The sequence below is a fragment of the Embiotoca jacksoni genome, unplaced genomic scaffold, assembly GCF_022577435.1.
Source record: "Embiotoca jacksoni isolate LCO1_2020_lvr unplaced genomic scaffold, fEmbJac1.0.p SCAF_22, whole genome shotgun sequence".
In the NCBI taxonomy this organism is placed as follows: Eukaryota; Metazoa; Chordata; class Actinopteri; family Embiotocidae; genus Embiotoca; species Embiotoca jacksoni.
The window spans coordinates 428,570-451,280 of record NW_027185363.1 but is presented as its reverse complement, the minus strand read 5'-3'; the positions used below and the strand labels follow the sequence as shown (position 1 = coordinate 451,280).

At 40.2% G+C, this 22,711-nt stretch overlaps 1 protein-coding gene across 1 annotated transcript; it reads left to right on the top strand.

Moving 5' to 3' along the window:
• The first annotated feature begins 576 nt into the window (after window positions 1-576).
• Window positions 577-9,194, top strand: LOC138202783 (mitochondrial import inner membrane translocase subunit TIM44-like). The gene is made up of 13 exons (XM_069157042.1): window positions 577-632; window positions 1,416-1,520; window positions 1,813-1,977; window positions 2,132-2,212; window positions 2,447-2,596; window positions 3,181-3,314; window positions 3,473-3,558; window positions 3,886-3,978; window positions 4,305-4,429; window positions 5,174-5,224; window positions 5,730-5,819; window positions 5,999-6,109; window positions 6,399-9,194. Exons 1-13 carry the CDS (start codon window positions 603-605, stop codon window positions 6,516-6,518), a joined length of 1,341 nt encoding a protein of 446 aa, XP_069013143.1. The 5' UTR covers window positions 577-602; the 3' UTR covers window positions 6,519-9,194.
• Window positions 9,195-22,711: the final 13,517 nt, after the last annotated feature.

Genomic DNA, 22,711 nt, shown 5'->3' with positions numbered 1-22,711 from the left:
GATGATAATAAAAAATAAAAAAATACCAAGTCACAAAACTTGCATGTTTTTTCACTTTTTGGGATGGTCAGTCTTTGTTCATTGTTTATTATTTTTTTTAATGTTTTATGTCTTTAGGATTTAATTGTTTTTAAGTCTTAATGTATATCCTGTTTTATATTTCATTTTCACTTTAAAAATGTTTTATTGACCTTTTTAAACAGGGGAAAATACTTGCATCATAACATCAAACAGAAAGTACCCAAAACCTAGTGCACAAAGATTAATTAGTGACGTCTTGATGAACAGCAGATAGGCTTCTGGAGCAAGTTTTCTGGGTGATTTTTGGTTTGTAACAAAAAGTCGTGTTTTTTTAAACAGTGAACTGGAGACAGAGGGCATTCAAGTCCTGAATGCTGTGATTATGTTTCTGGGAAACCCCCTTGTGTTTGCTGTTGTATCATCATAACATCGCGATGGTCTTTAGGGTGAATTGTCCCTTTAATGTCGCGCTGAGCGCTGGCCCCGCCTTCCGCCCCACCACCTCTGCTCCTATTGGTCGAGCGGAACGTCAGCTGCTGCAGGAAGGACGCACGTGTGTCTCCGCGCATTTCAAGATCAAGATGGCAGCCTCCGTGTGTCGGTGCTACGAGGTTAGACAACCATTCATGTCCTTCTTCGCAGCTCTCGCGTCCCCGGCACGTAATTTGGTGAAGGGAAACGGTCTACGCGGCTTTAGAAGGAGTCTTTTTCACGTCCAATTATGTGAACGCGATTTTGCAGCGTGTCCTTTCTGCGGATAGAGCGCGAGATGTCCGTTAGAAAAGGCCTTCTCGTTGCACCGGAGAGCCTCTCGGTTTTAATCTTTAACAAGCAACGTGTCAAACCAACACTCCTTGTTGTTGTTTTTTAAGATGTCCGTGCTTTAACCAGGTTACACTACGTTTTAAAAGTTTAAAATCCTCAGTGTAGACGGGCAGTAAAGACCTGCTGTTTCAGGGACTAGTTATGAGACGTGAATGTTCCGGTTTTAACGATTATAGTGGTGACACTTTTTGTTTTTAGTAAGACCAGTGTGGTATCAGATTATTTTTTTTTTCCTGCAGCTATCACGTCAGTACAAACTATTCAACCACTCCTCATCACGCAGTTTACTTGGACAGCCGTTGGGAAACATGGTGTCATCATGGTATCTAGAAAGCCCTCCAGATGTTTGATGTGATAGGTGTCGACCAAAGATTATAAAGCGAGGTGTTGTAGCTCTACAGCACCTGATGGTGTTTATTTCTCCAGTGGAGAACTGTTTTAAACTATATATATATATATATATATATATATATATATATATATATATATATATATATATATATATACTACCTGGTGAACGTGTGGGACATTACTGATTGTGGCTGACTGACACTGTCTCTCTGTTGCAGCTGATTGGCAGAAATGCCTTGTCCCTCTGCTCCCGGTCTCTGGTCTCCTCGGTGTGGAGAGGAGATGCTGACAGGTTACACAGGAGCTCGGTGGCAGCCGTGCAGGTACTCGCTGGCATCTCCCTTTCACCTTCAAGTGACTGAAAATGATTACTTGCTTGTGTAGCTTTGAAGATTACAATTAACTCTGAAATTTACTTATCTGACTTGCTTTTCTTCATTTTTTTTTTCACTATATCATACTAGACAGTACACAGATGCTGATCTATTCTTCTTCCTTCAGTGCTTCAGACAGATAAAGAAGGAACTCCCGAGTGGAAATAAGTGGGTGGTCTGCTCGCTGTATCAATGCATCCGTTTGTCCAACTGAAGTCCTTCCCTCTGATTATCTCGTTAGGTGCGATACGCTTCTGGACGTAAAGGTTTTCTGGGAGAATTTGTCGATAACCTTCGTCAGGAGTTCAGTAAGAATCAGGAGATGAAAGAAAACATTAAAAAGTTCAGAGATGAGGCCAAGAGGCTCGACGAGTCCGATGCCCTGCAGCAGGCCCGCAGGAAATATGTAAGAGCATAACGGGATTTCTATCCTCAGTCATTTTATAGCAAAAGTGATATCTTTTATGAATGTTTGACTTTTGTTAGATTTTTTTTTGTAATAAGCAATTCATCAGTATATTTAGGATTTGAGTGGTGAAGATTTTTTTTTCTCTTATTAGAAAACGATAGAGGCTGAGACAGTGAAGACATCAGAGGTGTTTAAGAAGACGTTTGGCTCTCTATCAGAGACTGTCAAGGAGGTAAGATACTTCTTCTGCTATCATACTTCAAGCCAAAGGACACTTGATGGAGAGTTCCCTCATGGACATTTTTGGGATCTTGTGTAATCAATGTTCCCTCAGTTTGATTGGCCATATATCTTACAGTGTCATCAAAAATGCCTTAAATAGGGAACAAGTTCAGTCAATGTCTTAAAAGAAATTGTGCTCTTTAAACCGTACTGACTTTGTGTTTCTGTTGCATTTGGGCCACAGGGCCTCGAGGAAGTGAGTCGTACCGACATCGGGAAGAAGATCAAGGAAGGTGTGGAGGAGGCGGCCCGGACGGCCATGCACTCTGCTGGGTCTGTGTCCAAAGGAGGAGAAAAACTGGGCCGGACGAGTGCATTCAGGGCCATATCTCAGGTCAGGAGACGAAACATAAGAACCATGCGTTTTACAGCATCTTGTACCCTCACCTTTACATCGCTGCTCGTATGCTTGCCGTGATTTGGAGTCACAGTTAGTTATGTTTTCAAAAAAAGAAAGGGACAGACATCAAAATGAATTTATTTTTGTCTGTTTTTAAATGTGAATAATAAGTAATTCGCAGACCTGTGCTCTGCTCTGCATTTGCATTGGTTGATATGCATGTGTTTACAGAAAGCAACATAACTGCAGGGTCCAGACGCTTTAGGGTTCGATACTTACACCCCAGCCAGTTGTTGCTTAATTCAACTCTTATTTGGCTGATTTACTTAATTAATGTAGCTATTTTCAGTGACTTAGTGCCCATTTGGGATTTTTCATTAGAGACCACGGTGCTCTTAAACAAGCTTTTGCTATACTTACAATGGCAGCTACAGCTGGGTTGACCCGACTCTCATGATTCATCAACAGAAAACATACTGCTAAAAATTATTTTTTTGTGAACCTGCACTTTTTGAATCTACACTGAGACTGTGATTTAGACTATATTTTTTTAATAACACTCAGTGTCCTCTCTGCAGGGTGTGGAAACTATGAAGAAGGAGATTGACGTCGGCGATGCCGGCCCTTACAGGGCTCCTTCTCAGCTGAGGAAGAGGAGCGATTTCTCATCTAAAGGAGCTGAAAGCGACACCAGAGTGTTCGAGGCCAATGAGTGAGTAACTGTTGAAGCTATCTTCACTCTAACCATTTCTGTCTTAAAGGAGCACTATATCCCGTAGTCCTAACTGGAACTGTGCTTGACCCACGTGCACAACATCCACTGTTGTATACCTCTGTGATGATGTGATTGTCTTGTGTTTTGTGATGCAGAGAGGCCATGGGTGTCGTCCTCCATAAGGATTCAAAGTGGTACCAGCAGTGGAAGGACTTCAAGGACAATAACGTAGTTTTTAACAGTAAGATAATCCGTAGAAGCTGTGGAATTAGTGTTGCATAATACATCATCTGTAATCATCATGTATGTGCAGTTTGTCTTTAAAGGCAGCAGGTGGCAGCAGATTATTTAGGTTAGGTTAGGTAGTTACTTTATTAATCCCCGAGGGGAAATTTTTTACAGTAAATTTTATAATAAAGTAATACAGTGCAGGCATCAGGTGTTCTCAGTGTGTCTGCACAGGTGCAGGGTTTATCCTTCTTTACAACTGAAAAACAACTTAACACATATTTATATTTTTAAGCTGTTTGTCTTCACCCTGGTCGTCTCTTTTTTTTTTTTCCTTCAGGATTCTTTGAGATGAAGATGAAATATGATGAAAGTGACAATACCCTCATCAGAGTATCCAGAGCTGTAACTGACAGAGTCACTGGCTTTCTAGGTAATGCTCCACCACATTCAATATGGATTTTGCAGTTTTGCAGTGTGATTGTCATAACTTTTTTTTTTTTTTTTTTTATGTGATTAGTCTGAGCAAACCGAAGGAAACTTTGGTCACTTCTAAACGTGTTTCATTGTAAGACCAATGTAAAAATGTTTTAGCCATGATGACCATGGACAACAAGTCAAGAGATAAACAGTATAATAAATGCTTCAGATAACTGTTGACATACAAAAAGCTGAACCACTACATATCCACCTTTCTGGTACTGAGTGATGTCTGTTTGCTACTGCTGCTGCTAATGTTGTCTGTGTCTTGTTTCCCAGGCGGACTTTTCTCAAAAACAGAAATGTCTGAGGTGCTGACTGAGATCCTGAAGGCAGACCCCAACTTTGACAAAGATTGTTTTCTCAAACAGTGCGAGAAAGATATAATCCCTAACATACTGGAGGTAAACAGACTCTCCAAGCCTCCGTCTACTCTCTCTCATAGTGTCGCCTTCACTGTGGCTGCTTTCATTCACACGCTTCTCTTTGCTCAATACCTAGGGGATATTTTACAAAGGAGACCAAGAACAGATGGACAAAGGTCTTGCTTCATTAACACATGAGTTTGTAACTCAAGCTTAGATCAGATTCAGTGAATTATTTTGTGCCTTCCCCTGTCAGAGTTGATCAAGTTGGGCTTCAGTTGTCAGATGAGTCCAAACGAACTCGGCTGCTAAAAACATAATTCGCATCACTGATGACAAGAAACGGAACAGTGTGTAGTGTCCTTCAGTTCAAGAGCTGTTAACGCTGTTTTATGTAATTACATCACATTATATTAAAAAGGAAAAAGAAATGTTGTTCCAGTTTCAATCAACTATGCCAGAGACGTCACCTGATAGTTAGTTGGCAGCAACGATTAAGTTTGAAAGTGGTTTACAATCATTTAATGGCACTGGATGAGGTTTAATTGAATGAAATCTGTTGTAATTTGACTTCTAGAAAAAACTCTTATCTCGGCTCAGTGTCTATTTACATTTTTTAAACAGCCACTGACATTGTTTGACTTCAGTAAAACCTACTATTGTAATTTAACTGTGATAAGAGAGATTTTCCAAAATAACTTTAGCACTCTGCCTGAGGACACTTATGAAATACCTGTGTTGTTGTAAAGTATCAACAACTCAGTGTCACTGTCCTTTCTGCAGGCCATGATCCGTGGAGAGCTGGACGTGTTGAAGGACTGGTGCTATGAAACTGTAAGTTTGTGCAACATTCATCTCAATATTTGTATGTAATCCGTTCTTAAGCCCTGATCTGCAGGACTGACACGGACTGCATGCGGACCGCAGGACTTGCACAACACCTCTGTACACACTACAATCAGAGGTGTGCATCCATGGATACACAGACTCGTGAGAAAAATATGTTGACAACCTCCTCACAGGAAGAAGAGTTTATTGTGTTTGACTGAACTACACGAAAAAGTAAAACGGAGGACTTGAGCTGATGACAGCTTAAAGGTGGATGCAGAAACTGTAAATTTACCTTTAATAAATATAGTTGAGATGATGTATTTGCATTTCACTCTGATTTTAAGGCACTTTTTGGGCACTTTCTCTGCCTTTTTGTCAGAGTGTATATGCATTATCTCCTCTTTAGAAATCGGAACCCTCCCAAGTAAAGAACCTATATGTAGATCAGTCCATGTGAGCGTGCATACAGGAGGTTGTAAAGTATGATTTTTCATGTACTTGTCCTCAGACGTACAGTCAGCTGGCCCACCCCATCCAGCAGGCCAGAGCTCTGGGGCTTCTCTTCCAGTCTAAAATCCTCGACATTGACAACATAGATGTAAGTGATTCCACTCATGAACAGTAACCATCATACACCTAGTTTTACTATGTATGCAGATTTCCAAAATAACATCTTTAACTATTCTTCACTTTTTTTTTTTCTCTATTCAGATTTTTCCCTCTTAACGAACATTCACTTATTCATTTTATTTGTTTGTTCCTCTCTCTGTGTTTTAGCTCGCGATGGGTAAGATGATGGACCAAGGCCCAGTGCTGATCATCACCTTCCAGGCGCAGGTCGTCATGGTGATCCGCAGCCCCAAAGGAGAACTTGTAGAGGGAGATCCGGTCAGTCAGCTCATAAGTACTGCACCACAGTCGTGAATAAATGCGTTTAACACATCTGCCTCTGAACTTCACAGGTTTGAGGATGCAGTAGGATGTTAGCTAATCTAATACATTAATTTAGACTTCCAACAGTGTTGAATATCACAAAAATACTAACGGATCTAGTCTGCCTTGCAATTTGGCTGTCAGCACAAGCCAGATCAGAACGACGTTTAATGAGTTATGGATGTTCACGTCTCCACACGTGTCTCTTCAGAGCTGACCCTCGACTCTTCTCCTCCTCCAACAGGAGAAGGTGATGAGGATGATGTATGTTTGGGCGTTGTGTCGTGACCAGGAGGAGCTGAACCCCAACGCAGCCTGGAGACTCCTGGACATCTCCGCCTCTAGCACCGAGCAGGTCCTCTAAGACGAGGAGGAGGAGGAGGAGGAGGTGAAAAGGTTTACAGGGACACACGAACTGAGATTAAGGGCGGAAGAGACAAACTGTGTATGTACCTGGAATACCTCCACATCCTATATACGTTAACTTAAGAGGGCAGAGTGAAACCCTGCTGCTGTGCCAGAGACTTTATTTGCACACACTCCCCTTTCCCATCGGTACCCTGAGGATTTTAGTGCAGATGTACATATCAGACCACCCTCTGGCACAACAACATCCTGTATATGGCAATGGAGATAAACCATATGACATATTCACTGAAATCTACGCATCCGGTTTTACAGTATGTGTACAGTCTCTTGCACTGGTTAGCTCAGCGTTTGGATTGACTGGAGTGTGAACACGGTGCATGAAGCTCAGAATGGATGGAACCAACCGTTTTACCAACAAGCTGCAGCCCGCATTGTTTCATCCATTGGTACAACCCATCCATGTGTGGTTAAATTCAAAACAATCATGTTTATAGGTGGTGTGGGAAAAAAAAAAACAATGGACATACTATCTGACAACTGTTGGTCTTTAAAAGGAATGTTATGAAGCCAAAACTAAGATTTATTCTCAGCACAGTCTTTGTGAAATAGTGGAGCCAGAAAATGAAAACGTAAACGGTGACATGGAGCTTTACATCAGGTCCACACGGGAGACGCAGTGTGAGCAGCGTGTTAGTAGTGCAGCAATAGCAGCTTCAGTCTTCCATCTGTGTCCAAACAAGATGCATTCAGGCACCGTGATAAGTATAGGTCACTCCACGACAAACAACAACAGTAGATACATGTGTCAAATGAAAGAAAATGGACTTGCAGCCTAAAAATACACTTGCGTTTCGAGAGTTATCGTGTAAAACAGAAATCTCTTTTCCATTAGATTTGTGTGAGCCGGATGACCGAAATGCCTCCTGTGTAGACACGCCGTTCACATGCTGTGTTCCAAATGGCGTACTTATGTACTAACACTCACTCTTTAGTGCACAAGTGTGTTCACACTTGTCAAGTACAGAAACATGTAGTGCACTACAAGTACACGGATGATGCATTTAAAACGGTCCAAAAAAATGATTTTGAAATGCTGGACACTTGTTAAACGGTCGCCATCTTGGCTTCGTAGGAGAAGGGGCAGGACCACCAAGGTAAATCATTTTTGAATGAAGGCGTCTGAGGAAGCTGCAGCTGTTGCAGAACACTGTACAAAAGTGTTGATTGTTCCACTAAGTACCAACATACTGCTGCTGGACAGAAACTATCAGCGTGTTTATTGAGTGTGTTAAGAATTTTTTTTTTAATTTCTCGGGTAAAATAATTAAAGCAGCAGATATTTTGGTGGGTGATGTGTTCACATGCTGCCGTTATTTCAGGTCAGGGCAAAATGGCAGTGTGCGATGTGAGACGAGACTTCCCTGTCAAACTTCTTGTACTACCCAAATACGAGTCTTAACGTGTAAGAGTACTGTTTGTTGGTGTACCAAGGGAAGTATGTCATTTGGAACCCAGTAACAGTGTTGAACGGGCAGCAACCAACACAGCGTAGTGAGTACAACCGTATCTTATCAGTCAAAGCCAACTGAATCAAAAGCATCCTTCATTTTAGTCGTCCTAAAGTAGTAGAAACACACAGATAAAGAGGACATGAAATCAGCCATCGAGACTTTTTGCTATCTTACAAGGATTAGATGAACTGAAATTTTAAGATACGTCAGCCTTGACCTTAACATTCAGCGGTGGTATTTCTGCTTCGTTCCAGCTGGTTTTTACATCAAAAACGTACCAAAAGCTAAATAAACATAAAACAAGATTTAAGATTAAGACATGGGATATAATGATCTGTGCGTTCAAAGTCCATCCTTTCATGTCTACTGTTGTGGAGAGATCCCGGTGTACTGCAACCTGCAAACTAAAAGAGAAACTAGTGTACGTTTCTTGTTTCTTTGTATTTGCCGTACATTGTGCTCAGAATGTGAATTGTGTCTACATGTTCATATAAGCCTATAACTCACGAATACATGAAATGCAGAGTGTTACTTCTTTGTAAGGTCACATGGGACCACATTCAACTATCCATTGCTGAGGCAGCTTCATTGTTTGAGGATCATTTGTCTTCTCATTTTGCACTGTTTTTTTTAGCTGTTTTTTTTTAATTGAACTGTTTGGTTTACTTTTAGGTGCTTTTCAGGGGTAAATGGTAAAGATGAAAATGTGAATGAATGGGTATTTGACTGTACTGTTAATGACATTAATACTGTGGGATCAAATGGGACTCTGCTCAACGTTAATGAAGATTGAACACATGATTGTACTATAACAATGTTTTGTTCACGGTTTTATTCGGCTGTTGTTATTTGAGCACCACAAATACCATTAATGGTCAAAATGGTGAGATAGTTTGTTATGATGATACTAAAATTCACGAGTGTCCCTGATGTTTGTTCAATGCAACACTTTCGCATCTGTAATGATCATTACAGCTTTGAGGGGCCACCGGCAGGTCTTTACAGTTTTTGTGATGTGTTTTCATTATGTCAAGACAAAAACATGCTCCAGACATTTAACTGCAACAATTAAACCAGACCAAACCAGATCAAATCATCTGTTAATGTGTTTGCCGTTTGTTTTTATTTTATCAGAATAAAGATAAATTCTTGAAGTTGGAGTCGACTGGTTTACAACAGAGCCAGCTGCCTAACTTCTCCTCACGGTTACAAATCTGCTAACGCTGGTTTAGGAAATGACAAAGTTTTTATTAAAAAAAAAGGCTTCGCTTATTGCCACATTTTCCAATAATTATGATAAACCCTCAGCACTGTGAAGTGCATCGACATTAAACGGTACATTTTTCAAGTGTTCCACAAAGATTGACACATAACATCCATCTTTCAACGGTGCATTTAATATTTTACCTTTTAGCCGACCAAAGAAAAATATATTCATGAGGTTTCCTTTTTTATCCAGTAATATGTCGCTGTGCAGAATAAAGCGCCCTGTATTATGATTTGCTTTGTCCGAGCTTTCTAAGCGTCAGCAGCTCTGCATGCAGTGTGTGTGTGTGTGTGTGTGTGTGTGTGTGTGCGTGCGTGCGTGCGTGCGTGTGCACGCGTGTTAGTGCTCGCAAGAGAAAATTGAACTCTGCACACTGTGTGTGTCTGTCTTTTTGTTTTCTCATTTCAAAACTGACGTGCTTTGATAGATGTCCATGGATCTGGCTATTGACACGGGTTGACAAACCTATGGATTTGGTAGTATAGGGCTGATAGATCAGGCTTTAAATAACACAAGCCTGTAGATTCACACAGAGGGCCAATATATAGGGGACCTCATTCCACAGCTGTCTGTTGTGATGAACGACCGGGGACGTCCTTGTACTAACTAACCTCTTTCAGTCCTCAAAGTCTACTCGCTTCTCTTGACTGTGACTGAAACCAACTGGAAGTGGATCTCTCTGTGGGAACAAACACAAGCTCCTAAAACTAAATGAAAGTTCATCATTAATGCAACCATTATCGAGTTTCTGCAGCATACAGTATACTCATGATGTTTTTTTTTTTTTTTTACGTGCATTACAGTACAACCCTTTACCACAGAGGATGTACTAAGACCATCCTACTGGAAAAAGTCACCCGGAGCAATGAGCGCACTTATTGTATCCAACTGAATGGCTGAATGCACCAACACGACAGCCTGCGAGCAGAGAGGAGGCAGAGTACTGCTTCTCTTTATCATCGCCTTCAGTTATTATACAATGTTCTTGTTGGCACACTACCATTGCATACACCAAGCTGTGATTTAGCCTACTTAATAAAAAGGCTGTCAATGTAGGGAGTGCAGCAATGTCACATTATATAAGCAGGTCTTATTGAATTTATTTAATGTTTAAATGCCACAAAAGTCATGTTTGTTTTTGGTTTTTTTAACTCTGTCATTGTTTTGGTTGGAAAAAGTTTTGTTTGATCAGAGAGAAACATTTTTGATTTTACTTCCCCAAATTAAACAATATTTGAAGGAGTTGTTCAGTTTTGAGGGAAAATCTTTTCGGTATACACAGGAAAAGATTTAGTCCTACAATATATAATTGTAAGCATATTGTAAACATTTAGAGCTGCTTCAGTAGTGTTACCAAACAATTCTGACAACTTGATTACAGTCGGACAAAGTTAAGGTTTGACCCCCTGTTGAGATTTGAGTATTCCAGCTGTTGCAAAGAAGTCAAAATGTGCACACAGTCTAACCTCAATCCAGACTCACGTGGGTCCCAGGTATCCTGCAGAAGTGACTTACGTCTTCTCCCTGAACCACAGCTTGACCTCCCACTTTGCCATTTATAACAATAAGGACAGCATTGGAAACGTTGAATTTCCTAACCTGGAGAGTCTTATCAATTATGACCACAGTGGGCGGCCTGCTGGAGCACTGCTCAGTGTCATTACATTACGAGCCCCTTCAGGGCAGTGTTACAATCCACTGACTATTAATTAAACCTACAGGGAGATCCCATGTGGCCGCAGGCAGGGGAGAGGTGGATGTGTACGGACGGCAATCTGTCCCAGTGTTTGTAGAGTTTTAATCGTGTCAATTAATTACTTCTCACAGTAAGAATCTGGAGCTGAGCAGCAGACACAACCAGGTAGATCCATTTGTTTTGTTCCATATTTTGATCATGTAATTTCTTGCAGTTCAGCAAAAAACTTGCAATGCAGCCTTAAGTCATCTTATGCAATCCAATAAACTTATCATTGTCCAAGAAAATGCAAACTAATAAAATAGGTGTTGTTAATTAACTACAACTTTAACTTTATTACAATAAACTGCCAATAGGATTTGGCTGGACATATTATTTTCAAACAAATCACTGTAATATTCATAAAGTAATTGTATGTCTTCAAAGCTGGATTATTCACATGGCAAAGCCTAAGTTACTGACTTTAGTGGGGCCCTAAAACAAAACAAGAAAGGCTCCTATAAAACTGAAAATGTGTTCTTCCTAAAATTACAAAAAGTACTTGTAGCACTGTACATTTGGCAAGTTTGTTTAACCCAGTCAGAGCTGTAGCTAGAAGATTAGAAATATGAAGTACATAGGTCAAAGTGACAACAACGTGACCACAAGGCACCACAACGACTGTGTCAGAACTTTTTGTGTGTTTTACCATTTAATTTCATTTAGAATGTTTTGAAGGCTCCCTTCACAAATTCCCCCCCAAAATACAGAGAAACTGAGTGTCTTCTATGCATTACCTTACAATGGCCTTATCATATTTAAAGTATCTTACTCCAAACTGTTGTAAAGACTACACTGTATAAAGTTCTCACCATTGATACTTTTCAGCAAAAATATTACATTAAAATGTATCTACAACATTGTCTCAGATGAATTAGTACAACCTACAGCGGTTCCTTTTTCTGGACACTCGAATCTGATCAGAATAATTAAAATATTTTAGCAGGAAAAAGAAGTAAGAATTCAGTTTTGCAGTCAAAGTATTTGCATTCTATTTTAACTGTTTTTTTTGTGTGTTTTTTTTAAACCGATAAAGAGATATTGGCACGATAACTGTGCCATATTGGCTGCATAAGGACCCCTGACTGTCCATGCCCCACAGCAGTCCTCGTACATAATACAAAAGCCACACAGGGTTCTCGGCTCTTCACTCATCCAAAGCAAAAGATTATGTGTGCAGTCCATACAGGGATGGTCATAAGTGGACTGGGAGGGAGAGAAGGAGGGAGGGAGTGAGGGAGGGAGTGAGGGAGAGAGGGAGGGAGGGAGGGAGAGAGGGAGGTGGGGATGTGGGGCGGATCCCTCAAAGTGAGAAGACTTTAAAGCCCCTGGAAGCAAAGCGGAAGAGGTGCAGCAGGATGTGATAGACCTGAAGCTCCGGTGTACAGGGTGAGCAAGCCAAGAGCTGTCCACAGTGCTGAACAGCTGCTGCTGCTGCTGGTGCGGGATCATCATCATCATCATCATCACACTGTGTTTTAGATTACATGCCGTCACCAGTGACACCAGCCTCAAAGTAAGTTCTAATCTAATCTGCTCGTCCTCCGGTCCGTCATTGGGATGATGTTATGATGGTGGTTGTGTTTGCTCCACGTGAGCTTTAGTATGTAGAAGTTCCTGCGGTGCTGTGGATGTCATGGCACGCACGGCCGAGGGTTACTTTAGGAATGGCACGTTTGCAAGTTTAGAGCTGTTGTGTAACTTTATATCACACTTTATAATGTAGAATATGTGAATGCTGGTTCAGTCCTCTGTAAAACTTGAACAATGCTTCAAAAGGGTATCAATCAATTGTCCTGCTATCATGTTATAATAAAGACACCATCACAACGACACAGGTGATATTAATATTATGATTCATTCTGTAGGAGCTGCTTTTTAAAACTGTAATTATTGTATCAGAGGAGACACAAAATATACACTGTTTAACCCACAGCTTGAGGTTCATCTGATGTCCTGCGTGTCTGAGATACAGTCGAGTAGTTAAAATTACAAATGAGTAAAATGCAAGTTTTAAAAGAAGATAAGTAAATAAACTCCTTCTAGCAACTTTTTTCAATGAGGATTTAGAGAAAAGTTGAAGTTGCATGTTTTTTTCAAACAAAATTCCAACTATTTCTGAGTTCAAAATATTAAACTATCCTCAGGATAAGAGGATTGCAGAGGCAACATGTACACTCAGATGTTACATGTAACTATAACTGTTAAAAAAAAAAAGGTGAGGTGAGCTAATTGGCACATAAATTAGATTAGTTTTCTTCTTTTAGCCTGGCAGTCCTAAATTTAGGGTTCACATTAGTTTTCAGACATCTTTTTTTATTTAGAGAAGTCCTTGACATTTTCAAAGCTGCTGTCATAATCCACAGACCTAATTGGGAGGTATTACAGCCACGAGGACCGCCATATGTCACTGCATGTGCTCTGTCGTCAGGATTCATGGGCATGGCTGCTTTTATGAATCTACTTTTTACCCTATTTCATGTTGTTTTTAAAAGGAAAAATGTGATTCTGGAACATGTCATCATGTTTTATTTCCAACCTGGAGTCCACAACTGTCCACGGCTATTTTGTTTTCTTTCGTTTTGAGTAAATCAGAAGTGTACAGGCACCACTGTGATTCATCCGCCGCTTACGATCCAAAGCAGGCGTCTCAATGAGGATCAATGCTGCTTGTTCTTAAATCTATCTATATTCTTCATAGCTGTATTTGTTTTGCTCCTCACCAAGTGTCCGTCTTTGTTCTCGGCTTTGTGGTGTTTGATTATCATATTGACCTTGGGTTACCTGCCGAGCTGATGAATGACCTAAAAACATACAGTGACGGTTGAAACCCCAGATTTAAAACAGACCCACATATTATGAGTGAGAACCACTGGACACGTTTGTGAGACTTAGTTTTTTGTTTGCCTCCCTGACTTAAATAAAAGCTGGTTAAAGGTTTATAAAAAAAAAATGGAGGTTGAGTCTTAATTAATAATCTCTCACTTCTGTGCATTAAGGAAACTGGTAAAGCAGAGCTGCAGCGATGAGCAAAAATTATGGTTGTGTTGCGTAACTCTCAGTTCAAGTCTGTTCTGATTGGGCAAACACTCAAAAGGATTTAAGAGGAAAAAAAATCCTAACTTTTAAATCCTGTCAATTTTCTTTTGTTTTCTTGCGCCTGATAAAAATCAATCAAATCCTAAAACTGTTAAAAAAAAATGAAACATCTATCCAGAAAAGCAGGGTTATGCAGTCTTTCTCAGAAAACCGGATGTTATTTGTTGTAGAAAGATGCATCATTTCCTTCAACTAGTATTTCCCTGTTGTCCGAAGCAGCTTTCATCGAAATGTTTTGCACTTACTGACTCTGACTTATGCCTGTGTTGTCCAGTTGTGTACACTGTATGCCTACTTCATGGCTCTTTATTGACTTTGAGTCTGTCTTGCTGATTTAGCCTCCTTTCCTTTACTACAGGCAGCTATTTGAACTGTCCGGTCCAGATGTAACCACAAGCCATTTGATAATTGATACTGAGGCAGGCAGTTTCTTTCATTATGTCTTCATAAATTAAAGCTCGACTTGGCCCTCTAGTCCCATCATGCGGAGACCTATGAACGTGTCTTTACGAGGATCAGCGGGGTGGTAAGGAGGGAGACGAAGCCTTCTGGAATAGATTCTGCTGACTGGGGAGTGAACCTACCGCAGGAAACATCTCTCCACTCCACGGCCCATTAAAGAGGATACGGAGAGTGTTTCTGAGCAAGAGTGCAGCAACTCTCCAGGGAGTTTTCGACACATTTTTTCCTCCTCCGTCATCAGTGTGTGATTTATTTATCTTGGACTATACTGTACCTGAGTTCAAGAGAGGAGTAGTGCTTCTGGTTTGTCTGACAGTTATTTTTCTCACAAGAAATATTAGAAGACTGGACATGCTTTGAAGTAAGACTATTTTCTTTCTTCATGTGTGCTGGCAGGAGCATTGCTAGGGAAAATACCTGAAAATACCTTCTTCAGGGCCCCTGAAGGAGAAAAATCTATAACCCTTGAAATATTCCAAGGCCCCTGTCCAGCCCCGAACCCCCTGAATCAATCAATTCACTCCATTCAGCAACTCTGCATGCTGGAAACTCACTCAGGCTGCATGTCTTTTTTTTTTTCTTTCTCTCTCTTAGGTATCCTGATGAGTGAATCCCCAAAACCAAGAGGTTCCCGGTGACTCATGATGAAGATGAAGATACAAAAATAGAAGCTTTTTCAGTAGATGAAGAACCAAAGCATTCAAATGATGTTAACGCAAGAATGTTCTCTGGAGTACCACGGCGCGGATCATTGACAGCCTGCAAAGCACTTTGATTGATCTATGGAACATCTTCAACCGCTCAATTGAGATTTACACTTCACTTTGTGATTACAATAAAGGCCTCCCGAGGGCTGCTATTGGATGACAATTAAAATATTGACAAATAAACTGAGGACCGTGCTGAAGAATATAGTGACCTCTGCTTTTGTATTGTTTGGTTCTCCTGAGAGCAAATGAGTGTATATTGGAGAAAAGAGAGCTGCAGAGGGACGTATGAACACCAAGCGATTCTGTCTAATTAAACCGCACTGAGCATGTCTCTGCTTGCAGCTCAGTTTACCAGAGGGCTCATTTATTTGCAATACTGATTTGTGACGTGTTGCTTCTGCTTGCCCTGCGGCTTGTGGGAAAAACAGCAGTTGGGTTTAATCAGCTGGCAGCTGACAGGTTTCACTGTGAGCTTCCTATGGGGTTTCGAAATCACTCTCTCTGTAACAAAGATGACGGTGTAGAGCCATGACACTCCTCAGTGCTTCTGACTGCGTAACAAACGCCAGACAGTGAGCGATTTAAACCTTCTGAACGTCCCCTCAAATCCAAGATGACTGACACAAACTACTGGGTTGTGGACTACAATCTCTCCTCTCCTGCTCCGCCCGGGTTCCCCAAGGGCCCGACAGCGCTGCAGCCCATGGCGGGGCACCCCGAACAGGGAACGGCCCTGTGTTTTGTTGGCCTCCTCGTGCTGCTGCTGCTCTTTCTCGTGGTCCGCTGTATCCGCATTTTGTTAGACCCATACAGCAGCATGCCAGCATCATCATGGACGGACCATAAGGAGGGGCTGGACAGAGGGCAGTTTGATTACGCACTGGTGTAACGAGGAGGGGGATGAATCTGCAGATTGAGAGCGAGGTTGTTTTTTGAGGGACTTTCCTGCAAAAAGTTTGACCTTCTGAAAATGAAAGAAACTCCAATATATTAGGAGCATGATTGTTGTTTGTTGGTGTAAAAGGAAGTTGTCAGTTGTCTAAGCTGCAAGACAACAATATGAAAGCTCTGAGCGCAGAGAGAAAGAGCAGACGCATCAGAAGCCCAGTATCCATTTTAATTTACAGTAATTAATGTATTATTGGAGTCTTGTGGCATGTCTGATGCTTTCAGTGACAAGCACTGCAGGAAGAGAATGATCAGTATCACTGCATTACGTTATGACTCCAGTCCAGTTTGTCATGTCATTTTTTTTATTCTATAATAATTTTACAAATCCCAGGATTGAATTATAAATTGAGAGCAGAGCTGCTGCAAGAGATGTCCTGATTGAATAAAAACATTTTTAATTGAGGGTCATTTAGACATAATACACTCTGTAAAAAGATCCAAGACAATACTGCAAACTTTAGATGTTGATTTATGTAAAAAATATTTTTTTAGAAGTGCAGTTAAACCAAAAATTCAGATGAAAGATGTCATAGTGTTTCTGGAACTGAAAACTTTCCAAATTAGTTTGTTATGCTAACCATGCATTGTGTGGTGTTGGTGCCACCTCTCAGAGGATCCTCAGGTAAAATGATTTGTAATTAACAAGATTCTTTAATTTGAGATAAACACTTAAATTGCGTCACTCTATTTTTTTTAATTCACTGCATCCTGAATTTCCACAGTAAAAGATAAACGTATAATGCATAACAGTTAATAACAGCATATCTTCTTTGGAGTTTTGCTGTTTCATGTCACCTTCCCTTTAAGAGGCTTAGGAGGCTCAGTGTGGAGGGTCACAGCACTGACTGAATACATGTCATATAAAGTTATGATTATGAAATGCGTGCACTCCCCCCCCCCCCTAATCCTTTTTCCCTTTAGGCCCCGTCCAGTGCACCAGCCAAATCTGTTCATCAGTGCCTGTAGGAAGATAAAATCATCTAACATCTATTTCATAATTTCATACTAATGATGTCTCTGTTCCTTTTGACACTTGTTTTGTAAAATATTTTCTGCCCTTATTGTACTGTAAAGCCCTTTGAAATATGGCTCTGAAAGGCTCTTTATAAATAAAGTTTAGTACTGATATTTTACTCAACTTTTATGACTAAAGGACTGTTTGATAAAATACCAAATTATTGTATGTGGTCCAACTTCCTGGATGTAAACTCTTGCTTGTAAAATAACATTTTCCTAATGTTTCTTTAAAGTGGCATTCAGTTTTTTTTTTTAATATAATAAAAGCTTTTGTCTTGTCCTGCTTTTTCAAAAATCTAATTAATTTACAGATTTGTAGAACACACACTACAAACACAACGCACGGCATCTATTGATACAAACACATTAACTTTTAGTTGAGCAAAGGCTGTCCTCACTGCTGCGCTAAAATCAATATTAGAAAGATTTAGAGCAAATGAAATCAATTGAATAATCAATTCTCGTAAAGAGACACAGCTAGTTACTTCACGAGGCTCTGCCCCTCACAGAGTCAGATTACCCCACCAGATGAAATATATTACATTACATTACATTTGATTTAGCTGACGCTTTTATCCAAAGCGACTTACAATAAGTGCATTTCAAATAGATATCCTTGTGCAGAATGAATTAGACCCTCATCACAGCACTCAAGCTTGTTTAGAGGACAGTTTAGGATATTTCATGTGATGTAGTTAAGAAGGACGAGGGGTTCCTTCCCATTAGTTAAAAAACACTTTCACTTGTAGTTTGAAGGAGCATTTACTGAAATCAATTTCATGTCAGTATCCCCTCAGATTCCCCCCTCTTCCTCTATACTCTTGTTAGATTCCCCACCAGTTTCAGTTTGTGATCTGTCTCTCAGGAACTTGCCTATCTAGTGTGCTGTGACCTCTTCTGGAGGGGGCTCAAACATGTTTTTTCACGGTGAGGAAACACATGAAAAAAGCGTTTTTGGATTTCAATCTAAGATTAAGAAAGTTTATTTTAGAGAAAATGAAACAAAAGTCTGGCTGGTGAGGTAATAATGGAAAGACTTGTTTCTTTTAATACAGAAAAGATTTGCCTACAGTCCTTTAATCAAAAGGATAACTTGTGGATTGTATGGAGTCCATGTTTTAGAGTTCCATACACTCAACTCAGAGTTCTTCTGTTATTATCATACAGCTGGTGCTGATTATTACCATGGCTCTACGGGTCAGTCTGTCATTTGGGCCACCACTTTGGTCCGGAACAAAATATTTCACTAACTATTAGATCAACTGCCATGAAATTTGGTACAAACAATCACGGTGTTCAGAGGATGAATCCTAATGACTAATATGATTCCCTGAATTTTCCTCTTGTGCCATCGGTGTGCCAGGTTTGGGATTTTGGGTTAAATGTCTCAACAACTACTGGACAGGTTGTTAATAAAGTTGGTACAAACTTTTATGTCATCTTCACAGGACATAGATAACTTTGGTGCCTCCTTAACTTTGTATTTGCAGTTTAAATCAAGGATGTACATTTCAAGCAAAAATACCATTTCATAATCGCTCATAACTAATTGATTATTATTATTATTCTTTTAAGGTGTTCTTCTTCTCCTTATGCTGTTTATAATGTCGGCTGGCAGACAGCTTTCAGGTGCATTATTGCCACCCTGTGGTGGGACTAATTCATTACAACTAGGCGATGGTAAAATAACAAGAAATAAGGAATGACAATAGTCTCATATAGTAATTGATTTTATATATTTCAATGACTATTAGAATATTTTCAAATCATGACCCATCCCCAGTTTCAATATTTCTAATACTCTGAGTTATTAATGCTAGCATGCTGACATGCTAAACTGAGTGGGTTCACATGGTATACATTATGCAACGTACTTAAAATCAGCACGTTACCAATGTCATTGTGAGCATGTTAGCATGGTGACTTCAGCATTAAGCTCAAAGTAAAACTGTGCTATATCCAGAGAAGTAAGCAACTCTTTCCATCTACCTGAACTACTTGCAGCAATATATTAATTAATATATTTATGATACGTACATGGCTACACAGATCATAGGAACCGTAATTGTAATACTCATGGGTTTTTCCACTGTCAGAAAGAAATGTATTAGTTTGGCAAGTAGAAATGATCTGTGGTTATAAACCTAGCACACAGAGGCCAGTCCACAAACAGCCCTTTACAGTTTATCAAGCTCTAACAGATGGTTGGAAGCACAGTGTAACACACCCACCTCATTAGTCCGGCATTCAACAGGACATATTTTGCTCCAGTGGGTTCTGACAATTTACTTCCTTGACAAAACAACAAAGCCATTCAGCTCCCTTCACCCTCTCACACACTGTATGCACAAAAAAACACTTGCACAAACACACGTGCACATCCACGCAGGCATGCAAATGGTGCTGGATCACAGAAAAAACACAACCTCAGATCTGTTGAAGGCTTAGCTGATATGAACGACTCTCATTTTCATATATTTCACATCAAATATTTTAGGAGTGAGATGCCTGAGTCGCTCTTTCAGTTCAGATTATGTACAGTATTATACAGAATGAAAACACTTTCCTGAACCTGCACAGGCTATAACTTTCAGATCTGATCCTACACTGCAGAAATGCACAGAAACACACTTGCACATACACAGAACCGGCCCCCCCCCCCCATACACACTCACACACACATGCACACTGGGGACTAACTGACATAATCCATTCCCAAGCCCATTACCCCTACCTTAACCTCCATAAGCCTAACTTTAACCTCTACCCTAACCTTAACATAACCATAACCCTAAAACCAACCCTCAAAAAGCAGACTATAACCATACAGACCTCAATTGTTGCCCCCACAGTGACATGAGTCCCTCTAGGTTTGTTTGCTCTAAGATTTAAGTCCCCACTGTGATTTAACCCTCCTGTTGTCCTTGGGTCGAAATGACCTGCAGCTGTGTTCAACCAAGTTCTATTTTATTTTCATATTTTTTTTGGGATCATTGGTGACAAGGAGGCTGTGAAGGTTTCTTTAAAGAATGATGACCAATGATCCCCCCAAAAAATATAAAAATATAGAAATAAAATAGAACTTGGTTGAACACAGCTGCGGGTCATTTTGACCTGAGGACAACAGGAGGGTTAAAAACAAGCTAACACACACACAGCCTGTTTCCGTCACTACATTGACTCACATTCATTTCCTCATTTGGCCTTTATCACCTAAACCTAATTTTAAAACAAGTCTACAGTCTAAATATTTACGTCCCCGTAAAGAAATCATGTTCCCACAATGTGACTAGATTTACATCCCCACAACATCACTAATACTAGTACACACACTGAAGGGAGGCAAAACCCCCATCCACACCCACACACATGCAAATCATTGTTGCCTATCTTTTGCAAAATGTACACAAACTCTCTCCTTTTACCATCTGCCAGCACACACAAATCCTTTAAACACGTTACATATATATATATATGAGTGAATAATACACCGATGTTTGACACATAACACAGCTGTGGTCCTGACTGATCTGCATGACAAAAAGGATGAGCTCATCTGCATAGCAGTCATGATGTTATCGGCCTATTGTGGCAGATAAGCAGACAGAGTTTTGTACTGGATTAAGAGGAGGATGGAGTGAGATGAGGATTGGAGTGTATCTATGTGTGCTGGTATGACTATGGGCAGCGTGTGTGCCTCTGCGTGTGTTAAAGTGGGTTTGTCTTTTGTACTACAGTTTGTGTTCGAGCAGCACACAGAGCCCTCAGTGACTGCACACACACATTTCTTGAGCCAGTTTATGCACACACTCAGGGAAGTGTGTTCACCTTTGAACTCTTAAATCCTGGAAGTGTCCTGGGTTGCCGCTGTCACTGTCTTCAGCTGCTTTACTCAAGAAGTCTATAATAAGCATAATCTACAATGGAGTATAAGGAAATGTAATGAGATACATGTGGTGTTGGTGGTCAAAAATGTGTCAAGCATTTTATAAGCAATTTGCGATACACTCAAATAATTACACTGTTCAGTGGAGGAAGGTAACAAAGTACATTTACTCAAGTGTTTTACTTTAGTGTAATTTGGAGGCACTTGTACTTTGCTTGAGTATTTCCATTTATTGCTACTCTGTACTTCCACCCCACAACATTTCAGAGGGAAATATTGTACTTTCTACGCCACTACATTTAATTGACAGCTTTAGTTACTTTTCAGATAAAGATTTGACATCCTACAAAAAGCAGTGTGTAGTCGGGGTCACATTTCAGACGTCGGAGATTTACTCTCTAATCTTCTCACATGTTTTAATTTCAGCAAATGTTCCAATGATCTGATATCTCACCAAAAATCAAAGATTAAAGAAAAAGTCCAAAAACTGAAAACACATTTGCGCGTCAGAACTTTGTTTTTTTCTTCCTACCTCTCCCAGTAGTCATCTGAAGACCCCTCAGATTTATCTGCTGTCCCTGTAGAGGCTTTAAAACTAGATATGAAGAAGTTCAAACTAGCGCCACCTGCAGCAGCTATAACAGTGACATGCTGCTTCAGTATTAATAATCTGATGATATAGCATATAATAATATATCAGCCTGAGGGACCAAAGAAGTACTTGTACTGTAATACTTGGTGCTAATAGGCTACTTTAAGTAGATTTGTCTAAGGCAGGACTTTTACTTGTATTGGAGTAATTTTATATTTATGCATTTATTTTTGTTTAAGTAAAGGATCTGAGTACTTTGTTCCACAACACATACAGCCGCAGTGTTGATAATACTACATTTTGGATGAATATCAAGTCCATTCTCCTGCTGTTTAATTTGAAATATTAAGCATTTTCCGGAGTCTCTACAAAGACAACAAACCTAGATCAAAGGTGAACACTTCACAATCTGTGGAGCCAGTGCGATGAATAATAATACTGAGTTAGAAGGGTATGAATCCTGCCTCTGAACAGGAGACGCCCCAAATTCCACGACCATCAAACTGTATCCTCCAGAGAGATAGACAAAACCGGAAGTCTTCAGAATAAAGGTAAATTACCAACTAAATTGCATTTAGAAGCTATCACTGTGGTGTGACTATTTACAAATGTTCAAAAAAACTGCTTAAAATCAATTAAACGTGTTTTTTTTGGGTAATGTATCACTGATTATTTCCCTAATTTGCCTGTTAGATATTTTATGGTCATGTTTCAAGATGATTAATTACAGGACTTATTTGTAGGGCATTTGCAGTTTGTCTGTCTGTACCGCTGTCCGCTGTACCCACTGCTTCCTTGCATTCCGCCTAACTCTGCAGCTGTACCGTTGTGAGCGAGCGCTTCACTTCCACCGGTGTCGTCGTCAGGAGGATACAGCAGCACCGAGGCGCATCCCCAGCCTCAAACTAAATCCCAGCTCAAGTGGATTTAATTCTTCTGCCTGCTGGATTTCACCAGT

Bases quoted from the DNA above. Each gene is read 5' to 3' on its own strand.
- LOC138202783 (XM_069157042.1), top strand. From the start codon at position 603: ATGGCAGCCTCCGTGTGTCGGTGCTACGAG. The intron at 3,559-3,885 runs GTAAGATAATCC...TTTTTCCTTCAG, and splicing joins CAATAACGTAGTTTTTAACA to GATTCTTTGAGATGAAGATG. The intron at 3,979-4,304 runs GTAATGCTCCAC...CTTGTTTCCCAG, and splicing joins CAGAGTCACTGGCTTTCTAG to GCGGACTTTTCTCAAAAACA.